General features: G+C 55.7%; 1 protein-coding gene across 1 annotated transcript; it reads left to right on the top strand.

Annotated features, from left to right (window-relative positions):
* The first annotated feature begins 9463 nt into the window (after positions 1 to 9463).
* LOC136515161 (uncharacterized) lies at positions 9464 to 10113 on the top strand. The gene is made up of 2 exons (XM_066508836.1): positions 9464 to 9553; positions 9718 to 10113. The coding sequence occupies exons 1-2, from the start codon at positions 9464 to 9466 to the stop codon at positions 10111 to 10113; spliced, it is 486 nt and encodes a 161-aa protein (XP_066364933.1).
* The last annotated feature ends 1367 nt before the right edge of the window (positions 10114 to 11480 follow it).

Raw genomic sequence — 11480 nt, forward strand, 5'->3', positions numbered from 1 at the left:
AACTAAGAAACACAAATACTTCAGAAACAAGGGCCTCGACGGCCACAAACATTATGATACAAAAATAACCCCTGTTCTATCTTTACATAGCCCCCGAGGCCCAGATTAAGGCTCGGGGCCTTCAGCACCGGCAGATGGTAGGGGAGGAACCACCTCCTCTTTGAAGAGCGTCGCCAGCGCCGCGCCAGGGCCCTCCGCCGCCTCCATCAGCTTCACGACCACCGCGTTGGCCTCCTCGTCATCATCAGGCAGAACATAGCCATCACTGATGGCCGGGAGGTCGACGCCAAGGTAGTGAGAGGAGATGACGGCCATCGCCCGCTTGACACCCGTGTGCAGCGCCCCTTGGAGCCGTTCGCGCATCTGGCTGCTCAGCGCAATCAAGCGGCTCCCAAGGGAGCTGCCTAACTGAACCCCCTCGACCTCCAAGGCCTCGCAGGCAGAAAGGGCGGCATGTTTCAGTGCCTCGTGCTCCTTGATCTCGGTATCGAGCACTATTTGCACCGTGCTGGAAGCCTCGGCGGCCCGGGTGAACTCCGCCTCTGACTCTGCACCGCAGAAAATGCAATGAGGTCGAGCCAGAGAAAAGACAACCTAAGTTAGGGATAGAAGCCCATGGAACTCACCCTTGGCCTTCAGCTCCCAGCATCGGGTCTCGGCCTGATAGGCCTCGACCTTCTCCCTCAACCGCTGGGCCTCGACCCGAGAGGCCTCGGCCGCCCTGGAAGCTTCACTCCCTAGCTCTGCGTCACACAAGGAAGTTAGGGAGCGAACATAAGGAGAAGAAAACAAAACAAGGGGATTCAAACTCACCCTCGACCATCCCCCTCAAAACCACAGCCTCGATTTGCGAGGCCTCAACCGCAGCAAGGGCCTCGTTCAGAGCGCCTTTGGTCAGCCGGTGCGCACTCTCCTCTGCCCCCAGCTGCCCGGCGAGGGCCTTGCCCGAGGCCGTCGCTTCTTTAGCCCAGGATCTGAAGGCATCCCGATCGCTAACGGCGCGGGTAAGCTCCTTCTCCAGCTCCTTGATCCGCGCCACCAAGGGGGCGAGCTGCGTCTGGGCTGTGGCCGCCTCAACCTTCATGTCGGCACAGCGAAGGTGGAGGTCCTCCACCTCCGTGCTTCGTGCCGACAGAAGCTCGTTAGCATCGGCAAGAAGGCCCCTCTGCTGCTGAAGCTGGTCCCAGATTCCCCTCTCCCGCCAGAGGAAGACCGACTTCCCGAGGGACCGGGTCTCGAGCTCCTGAGGAGGCAGAGCAGAGGTCGTCGATTACGACAAAACCGAGAAAGGAACAACATCACGCGAGAAAGGAAAACACGAACCTAGGCGACTCTGGGTAGTTCGTCGGCCACCACGGACAGCGCCGTCCGTAGCGATCGCTCCGCCAGCTCGCGGTACTGCTCGAAGGTACTCCAGCGCCCGCCCTCGGCCATGTCCTCGAGGGCGAATAGAGGCTCCCCCTCAGGGTCGTCCCGGCTCCGCCACAGTACCTGCGGGTGATCCCACCCACGGGGCTCGGGTCGCACCCGCACGAGGGCAAGCTTCCCTCATCTAAGAGCGGCGCCGGCTGCTCCACGGCATCGGTCTCCTCGGCATCGACCACCTCCCGCGCCCAGGAAGTATCGTCGGAGGAGATCAGATAGACCTCCGTCTCCCGGGCGCTCTCCCGCAACAACGGCGGGCCCTGAGCCAAGGGCACGGCCGAGGCCTCCGCCGCCTACATCTCTACCTCCTGCACAGACGGCCTCGCCGCCATCACGACTGCCGTGGTGACCTCGGGGGCTCTGGCCTCTGCAATCACAGCCTCGGCGGTCTCGGGGGCTCCGGCCTCCGCCATTGTGGCCTCGACAGACGCAGAAACGCCGACCGCGGACACTGCGGTCTTGGCGGTTGTGGGCGCCGGGGCCTCCATCGCCTCAGCCCCAGAGGCCCCGGGAGCCTCGGCAACAAAGGGCACGACGGCCCCATCCGACCGTGTAGGGGCCACCTCGGCAACCCCTCCTTGGGCGGCCGGTTCCTTTGGGTTGACCCTCGCCGACGCCGCGCCACGTTGGATGGCGGCTTGTGCCTCCGCCACCCAGTGGGTAGAGGAGCCGGGGCTCGCCTTAAGCGCCTTAAGGGGCGCCAAGGGGAGGTCATCCGCAGGCCGCTTCCGACTAAAGAAAATTAACCTATAGGGTCAACGCGAGACCAAAAAAGCGAATGGAAGACACTACGACCCTGCCAAAAATACACTTACTTAGAATGGGGCGGCCCCCGCTTCGCCACGGCATACCGCATCCGCAACGGCGGTGGCGGCGGCAGTGGTGTCGCATCCGTATCCATCGGCGCCGGTCGGTCCTCAGCGGACCCCGGCGCCCCTTCGATCCTCTACGGGGGCAGTGGCATCGCCTCCACCGCCACTTGCTCTGCTGCGGCCGCCGAGCTTACCGGGCTGACGGCGCGTTTGCCTAACACCCGCGCCTCGGGCGTGTCGGCCTCGGCCTCGGAGCGGGCAACCGCCGGCCCCGGGTCCGCTTCTCCTCCCCTTCCCGGGGGTGCCGGGCTGCTTGCCGACGCCCCGGGCGCCACCTCCACGACGTCAGGAAGGTGGTCTAGGGGACCTCACCCTCCGTCGCCCTTGTCGTTCCCATCCGAGGCCTCCGTCGACAACGACGTCGACGGGGATTCCTCCAACGGGAGACCATCCTTCTGTTGCTGATGGCGGCGCTTATCCAACGCCTCGCGCGCAAGGAGGTGCTTCGTGCGCTTCGCCGCCTTAGCGTCCTTTCGCTTCTTCTACGCGTCGGCGTGAGCGCAGTTGATCGCCCGCTGCCCTGTGTCCTCAGGAATGGGCGGCAGGGAGGAGCGCACGTCCCTCATCCCCTGAAGGAACGACAAGCGCGCATAAGGAAACAAGGGATAAAGGGAGATTGAGGAGGATCAGAGGCCACAGCGGCACTCGACTTACCAGCGAAAGGAACCCCCGCGACGGTCGCATCATGAAGGGGGTCAGGTTGCCGCCCCTCAACTTCGCATCTACTGTCTCCCCCACCCGATGGAGAATTTCCTCGTTGGAGAGGGCAGAGGAAGACATCCGGGTGCCTTCAACAGGCTCACCCGGCCTCATCTCGAACAGCCGCTGCCGCCGAGCCATTAGCGGCAGCACCCTCCGGCGGTGGAAGGTGGCCACGACCACAGCAACGGTGAGGCCATGGCTCCGCAGCCTCGCCAGCCCTTCCAAGAGCGGCTCCAGCTTGGGCTGGTCGACCTTTGGGACACCCCACTTCCATTTCTCCGGGCAACTCCCTACAATCTGCCCGGTGTAGGAGGGAAGTCCTCCGTCGTCGTTGCGGAGGTAAAACCAACTCGTGTACCACTGGCGGTTGGAGGACGCGAGTTGGGCCGGGATGTAGAGGTGTAGGCGGTCCTGACGCACTTGGAGAGTGCAGCCTCTGGCCCTCGACGCCTTCCTCTTACCCGACGTGCCCATCGGCTTGGTAGTGTGCCCCACCCGGAACAGGTGGAGCCACAACTCCCAATGGGGAGCGATCCCCAAATACCCCTCGCAGACGACAACGAAGATAGCCACCTGAGCAATGGAGTTGGGATTAAAGTTGTGGAGCTCCACGCTGTAGTAGTGTGGGAGCGCCCGCATGAACCGGTCCGCCGGGACGCCGAGGCCACGCTCGTGGAAGGAGACGAAGCTCACGACATAGCCGTCGCGGGGCCTCGGCTCCGGCTCGCCGTACGGAGCAATCCACTCTAGCCTACTAGGGTCTGTCACCGGGCGGAGGAGTCCACCGTCGACAAGCGACTGGAGCATCTCCTCGGTGACGTCCGACGGATCCCAAGGGTCCGCCTCGACAACGACGACGTTGCCGGCCATGGGTGCGATGGAGGAATTGGGCGCGGCGGTGAGTTTTTTCTCTCTCCCTCCCACGCTCTCACTTTTTTCCTCACTTTCTCCCTAGGCTCGCTCTTCTCTCCTCTTCTTCCCGGCACCCGCTGCTCTGGTGACGGCTCGACGGAGGCAGTGCTAATGCAGGCAAGGTAAGACGAGGAGGGGCGAGATTCTTCGGGTATTTATGCAGGGAGGAGGCCAAACGAACGGGCGATGAAATCAGGGAGGTTTTCCCCCGTCCGGCGCGGTCAACCACGAGCCGATTTCGGCGGCCCACGCGCCCACGTCTCCCGCATTAAATGCGAGGATAGTTACGTCCCGTCTATCACGTCGCGCTCGGCCACTACAGCAGCAGGCGTTATTTCGCCTCCCCATGAAACCGCCTCAAAAGGCGCGCCACCCGTGGCCGAGCCAATAGGGAAGATATTTCCCGCGGCCTGTTCCTTTCATAGGAAGGAACCGGGCTCTGAGCCTATTACGATCCAGGGGTTCGAAGGCTAGACCCCAAAGGGTTTCGACAGCTGCCCCAGGATAACAGAGTCAGGGGCGACTGCGGGCGAGCCTATACGGGGCCAAGACCCAAGCGAGCGAAACGCTTGGGATGCCCAAAGTCGTGTCCGAGACCGGCAGGAAAGTATCCGAATGGGATCCCACCGTAGGGAGGCACCGAGCCACCGAGGCCCAACGAACGGCCTCGGCACCCACTAGAGAAATCCTCTAGTACTCTTGGAGCGTGTCTCTAGACCGCTAGCCATCCCCTAATGAATGGGGTTCGGGCCTCCACTCGGACTACCTGATAACAGCTCACCGGAAGTGCTACCGCTCGTGCCCATCGAGGGTAGCGAGGCACATTCCACCCCTCCTTCCGAGCGAAAAGGAAGCGCGAGGGTCACATAAAAAGTCAGGGGAACCCCTGACGGCCTTCTCGCCCTATGCAGAGGCTAGGGGGCTCCTCCTGCAAATATGCCGAGACCCCATGACCCAGGCTCGCACCCAAAGGGGCCTCGGCAAACAAACCCTCATGCGCGAGGGGCGTATAAAAAGTCAGGAGAATTCCCGACGGCCCTCTCACGTAGAGGCTAGGGGCTCTTCCTGCAACCTTGCCGAGACCAGAATGAGCTCGGCAAACTAACCCTCCGTCCGAACGAAAAGGACATGTGAAGATCAGATGAAAGGGCCAGAACACCCAAGACAAAGACAAATAGTCCAAAACCGCGCTAGAGGTTTTGCTACAAACACGATAAAAGGGCACCGAGCCCGTTACGGTCTAGGGGTTCGAAGGCTGGGCCTCCAAAAGGTTTCGACAGCCGCCCTAGGGCAACAGAGTCAGGGACGACATCGGGGCGAGCCTACGAATGGCCTAGGCCCGAGCGAACGGTCGCTCGGGGCGTCCTAAGTCGTGTCCGAGACCGGCGGGGAAGTATCCGAATGGGATCCCACCGTAAGGAGGCACCGAGCCACCGAGGCCCGCGAATGGCCTCGGCACCCACTAGAGAAACCCCCTGGTACTCTTGGAGTGCGTCTCTGGACCACTAGCCACCCCCCAGCGAACGGGGCTCGGGCCTCCACTCGGACTACCCGCTAACAGCTCACCGGAAGTGTCCATGCTCGTGCCCATCGAGGGTAGCCTGGCACATTCCACCCCTCCTTCCGAGCGAAAGGAAGCGTGAGGATCATACCCAAAGTCAAGGGACCCCTGACGAACCTCTCGCTCCGTGCGGAGGCTAGAGGGCTTCTTCCTGCAGCCTCGCCGAGACCCCCGCAACCCGAACTTGCGCTTGGGGGCTCGGCAAATGCAATAGGAACTACTCGTTCAGACGCGAAAATGAAGAAAGCCCCTGGAGGAGTAACTCCACTCCTCCGGGGGCTCGGGGGCTACACCCGGCGGGTGCGCTCGCGCGCACCCACCGGAACCTCAAAAAACAAACCCCAATTCCTACGGGGTAGGTATGAACCAAGCCTCGGCAAAACCTCAGGGGGAGTGCACGCACTCCCCCCGAGGCTCGGGGGCTACTGTCGGGTACCTTAGAATGGGGTACCCCAAGCAAAACATCAAATGGGTTGGCGCCAGCTAGAAGGTAAGTCGTGGGCCCCTCACCCGCCATGACCGAGCCCACTGGGTCCTCCCCCTCCTCGCCTCGAGCCTCGAGCAGGAGGTCTCGGCATCCTGACGCAAACTCCGCTTCGTGCGAGGCTCCCTAGGGAAGGCCTCGGCAGGGAACGCCGTCTCCGCCTCGCCCGAGGCTCTCCACGGAAGGCCTCGGCAGGAGGCGCGTTCTCCATATCGCGCGAGGCCTCTCGCCCGAGGCCTCGGCAAGGAGCCTGATCTCCGTCTCGCGTGAGGCCTCATTCTCCGTGTCGCTCGAGGCTGGCTCGTCCGTGGTCCATCGCCCCCCGCCTTGGCCGACCCTCCCGACAGCGTGTCATGTCCCATTAATGCTTCAACTACTCCCGCAATCTTAGCCGGACGGTGGCTCAATGCCACAGGATGGCCGACGCGACCCGAGGTCGCATCAGCGCCATACCGGCTAGGACAGGGCACGGCGGGGATTACCGGCCACTGTGTCCTACCACTGTGTCCACGATCAGCGCCATACCAGCTGGGACAGGGTACGACGGGGATTACCGGCCACTGTGTCCAAACGCTGTACCCATGATCGGCCGCCCGCTCAAGGCCTCAGCACTGTACACCAGGGCCTCGGTGATCTTGGGGTTCGTGCCTGCCGAGACCCCCCCCCCCACCGCAGTGCAGCCTCGGCACCAACCAAGTCTCGGCCTCGCGTACAATCCGTCCATAGTGGCTTGCACGTTCGCCGCCGCGTCCACTCCGAGGCATTCCCAGGGCTCCCACGACGCACAGGATATGATGGGACGACCACGCCGCCCCAGTACTCCAAGGACGGACCACTCCGACGACCACGCCGCCACAGGAACAGGCCACAGGGTTTGGACATGTCGCCCCTGTTGGCATGACGCCGCATAGTAATACATGTACTGTCCTTGTCCTCCCTTCAACTATAAAAGGAGAAGACTTGGGCCACTTAGAGGGAGGGGGAGAACACCGGGTAACACACGGACACGCACACATTCCAGCCGTTTGAGAGCAACATCTCAGACGGCCCACACGACACCCTGCCGAGACCTGGGACTAGTTCCCTCTCTCCCTTAGCTTGTAACCCCCTACTACGAGCACTTCGGTGCAAGGAATACAAGTTCGATCTCTCAGACTGGACGTAGGGCGCCGATTGCCTGAACCAGTATAAATCTTGTGTCTCTTTGCATCACCATCCGGAATCGGGAGCACGCAGAATAAATTCACTAGTCGGTTGAGGACCCCCCCAGTCCGAAACACCGACAAGTTCAAAAATAAACTATTTAGCTAATAAAAATTTATTAGTTGGCTCTATTAGCTAAGGTCAAGGTACCAACAAACAAATTAGGGCCAGATAGGGTCCCGTTTGGATCCCATGACCTAAATATATAGTTTGCTACTAAAAATATATAGCTCTAGTGGATCCAAACACCACAGCGCTAATAGTTCAAAAATAAACTATTTACCTAATAAAAATTTATTAGTGGGCTCTACTAGCTAAGGTCCTACTGTTAGCTAGCTGCTAATAGTTCATTGCTAATAGCAACTGCTATTAGCTAGTTTTGGCCTAACTATTGAAATAGTTGTTAGTTGAACATTCAGCTAACAAATAGCTAAACTATTAGCTACAATTGTTTGGATTCGATTAATTAGTGATTAGTAGCTAACTATTAGCTCTATAGATCCCAACAGTGCCCAAGTAACATACTAACTATTTATCTGATGATCCCAGGGAAGCTTTGCTAATAGGTTAGCCGATAGCCCCACTGATACAAGCTATTAGCCGGTTTCATTAGCTGGTTGGATCCAAACAAGTTACACATATACGACCACATTTGTTGAGCTACTATTAATTAGTTCCCTTGTTTGAAGGGTTGGGATTTTAACTTATGAAACACAACACAACTAACCCTACACTACCGGAGACGGCTTCTTTGCCAAGTGTCCCAGACTTTGCCGAGTGCTTTTTATCGGACACTTGGTAAAGAGGTTGTTTGCCGAGTGTCAGAAACAAAGCACTCGGCAAACAACTGGCACTCGACAAAGAGGTAGTTTGCCGAGTGACGAGCACTCGGCAAATAATAACACTCGGCAAAGAGCCAGAACACTTGGCAAAGGGATGCCTCCGTTAACGACCGGCAGCCGCCGTTAATCCTTTGCCGAGTGTCTTCTCCTGACACTCGGCAAAGAGGCTCTTTTGCCGAGTGTCATTTTTTTGACACTCGGCAAACCATATTTTTTTCACTTTTGACCTCCAAACTTTTTCTGCAGTCCGCATACAATACCTGGTACTCCATGTTCCAATGTGACATATTTCTCGGACTTTTTATAGATTTCTTTAATTTATTTCATTTAATTGAATTTTCTTGGATAATTCAAATTATAACGGCTAGTCATTCGAATAATGAAAAAAATGAATGAAAAAATGATATTCATGTTATTTAGTATAATGTGAGGCCGTATCTAGGAACAGACCACCAATTTCGAACATCTTGTTCACGAAACATGATCACGAACTTACGGTCGAGTTGTTTTTAAATTCTATAAAAAGCAAACGAAGTCCGAAAATCATGAAACTTGTCAAGATGTCATGATATCATATGTGGAGGCTATGATAAAAATTTGAGAAGGTTTCGCGCAAGTTGTCACGTACGATGCTTGCAAACCGAAGAATCTCCGAAGAAGTTTCACGATTTCGTGAAGAGGCTAACGAGGTGGTAAGCATCGTACATGACAAACTTGCGTGAAACCTCCTCAATTTTTTATCACAGCCTCCACATATGATATCATGACATCTTGACAAGTTTCAAGATTTTTTGTCTTCGTTTGTTTTTTTATAGAATTTAAAAACAACTCGACTGTAAGTTTGTGGTCATGTTTCGTGAATAAGATGCTTGAAATTGGTGGTCTGTTCCTGGATACGGCCTCACATTATACTAAATAACATGAATATCATTTTTCCATTCATTTTTTTATTATTCGAATGACTAGCAGTTATAATTTGAATTATCCAAAAAAATCAATTAAATGAAATAAATTAAAGAAATATAGAAAAAATCTGAGAAATATGCCATATTGGAACATGGAGTACCAGGTATTGTATGAGGACTAAAGAAAAAGTTTGGGGGTAGGGAAAAAAATAAAAATGATTTGTCGAGTGTCAAAAAAAAGACTCGGCAAAGAGGTTGGTTTGTCGAGTGTCAAAAAAACACTCGGCAAAGAAATAAAATCTTTTTTCTAGAAAAGAAGGAAAATAAAAAAATAAAAAAAACTTTACCGAGTGCTCAGATCTAGAACATTCGGGAAATCCTGCTTTGCCGAGTGTCAGATCTAGGACACTCGGCAAAAAATAAATAAATAAAAAATCATTGATCTAGGATACTCGGCAAAGCTGCTATACTATATAACTGCACGGCGACGCGCAACAGCCAGGCAAATCCAAGGGTGGGCAGCTCACCCAGCAGGGCGCGAGTTAGCGCGCACTGCGATGGAGCGACTGGCGCAGCAGCCCGGCGACGCGCAACAGCCAGGCAAGGACGGCGGCGGCAACTCTCCTCCACCGCAGCCGGTAAGACCCGCTCTCCTCCTGCTGCACAGAGTCCCACGAACCTTCTTGTACATCTTTATCCCATGGAAGGTCTACTTGCTGTCTGTTGTCTGCTTGTTGCGGAAGGTCTCCTCCTCCTGCTGCACCCGCTCTCCTCGAACTGACACGCTTGCTGTCTGCTTGTCGCTTGGCAGATCTTGGAGGTGACGTGTAGGAGCTCCGGCAAGGTCTGGCGGTTCGCGGCAGGGACGACGGCCCGCTACGCGCTGCACGCCATCAACCGCAAGCTCGAACCCAGGGCCCCACTGGCGCTGCACGTCGAGGCCATCAGGGACAGCGAAGAGCCTGTCAGCTTCGGCCCCAGCGCGGCCCTCGCCGACTACGGCCACGGCTGGAGGCTGCAGACCGTCACCGCGCAGGACGTGCCCGGAATCCATCACGCGCCGCACGCGGAAAGGCAGCGGCGACAGTTTTTTTTATATTTTTTCAAAAATTCGTTGCCAAGTGTCGATTTAGCCTTCGGCAAAGGCTTTGCCGTCACGGTGGCGCTCGCCGTCACGGCGACTTTTCTTTGTCGAGTGTCAAATTAGCACTCAGCAAAGGCTTTGCCGAATGTCCGATAAAATACACTCGGCAAAGAGGTCTTTGCCGATAAACTGTTTACCGAACGTCCACTCGACAAAGCCTTTGCTGAATGTAACACTCGACAAAGCTTTTACCGAATATATATCGGTCTTTGCCGAGTGCTCGCAGTATGAATGCATGCACGGCACATGATGAGATCGAGACGACCAACGGAGATGGTCGATGGATGGAAATTAATTGGAGCCAATCAACGCGAAATATTAATGGTGGCCATGCATGCACTCCATCGCCGTCTTGTCTCGCCCCAAACGTGACTATTAGTCGTCCTTGTGGAATAACGTACATCAACCAAGACCGCACGGTCCACACTCGCTAGCTTGTTCCTTCCCCCATCTATCAAGTCTACTCTAGGGCCCTAAATTGTGACTTGTGAGTGTTTGCAGCCATGCAATGCATGCTGTGTGCAAGATTAAAATTCGATCTTGCATTGTTTGTGCCCTTGCACTCGTACTGTCTTGCACGGTCCACACACACACCGGCTTGGAGCATGTTTGGTTCCTAGCCATATTCTATCACAACTAATCTTAGGTAAGCGTGGCAAGCCACAAAAAGTACGGCTAACAAATTGATTGCCACACTTTGCCGTGCCTAAAGGAATCTTGCCACACTTTTTTACTCGATCTCTAACATGTGGAGCCCAAAAGAATCATGCCTAAGCTTAGTTGCCAACCAAACACTTATCAACTTATAGTCAAACTTGTCTAATGTGAAGTATGGCAAAGTTTGGCTAGCAACCAAACAGCCCCTTGCTCCCTAACTAGCTGGCCCAGTTGTCCACTTTGGGTTTTTCACTTTTCTTTTCTTCTACCCTAGTAATTCATCAATTTTATCTTTGCTAAACCCACCCAAAAAAAACGTAGCCCGTTGAGAAGCCCCATCAATCCACACAGAAAAGTGAACCCAAGAAAACAACATCATTAAAACGGACTGTCCAGACTTAGTCTAAATCTTCTCTCTCCTTGCTCACTCAAATCCAACAGGCAAGATCGCGTGTGTCAACCTCCTCGTCCTCCCGCGGCCATATCCCCCACGCGCGACTATCCAGTCAGGAACCATCGTTCCAGCCGCCAGTTTCGGCGCGTGATCCCTGTGATTGATCGTGTCTCTCCTCTCCCCTTCTACAATTTGAACCGTGATCACCGTGATTGATCACGGTGCAAGATCACACCTCCCCCTACAATTGCTCTGTGATCGCGCCTCCCAGTCATTTGACAAGTTGTCACAGTCACCTCCTCTATACGTGAATACGTGGTCTGCAAAAGGGAGTTTCCTATTCTTTCTCCTTCCTTGATTTCTCTTAGATCCAGACCAA

The sequence above is a fragment of the Miscanthus floridulus genome, chromosome 17 (assembly GCF_019320115.1).
Source record: "Miscanthus floridulus cultivar M001 chromosome 17, ASM1932011v1, whole genome shotgun sequence".
Taxonomy (NCBI): domain Eukaryota; kingdom Viridiplantae; phylum Streptophyta; class Magnoliopsida; order Poales; family Poaceae; genus Miscanthus; species Miscanthus floridulus.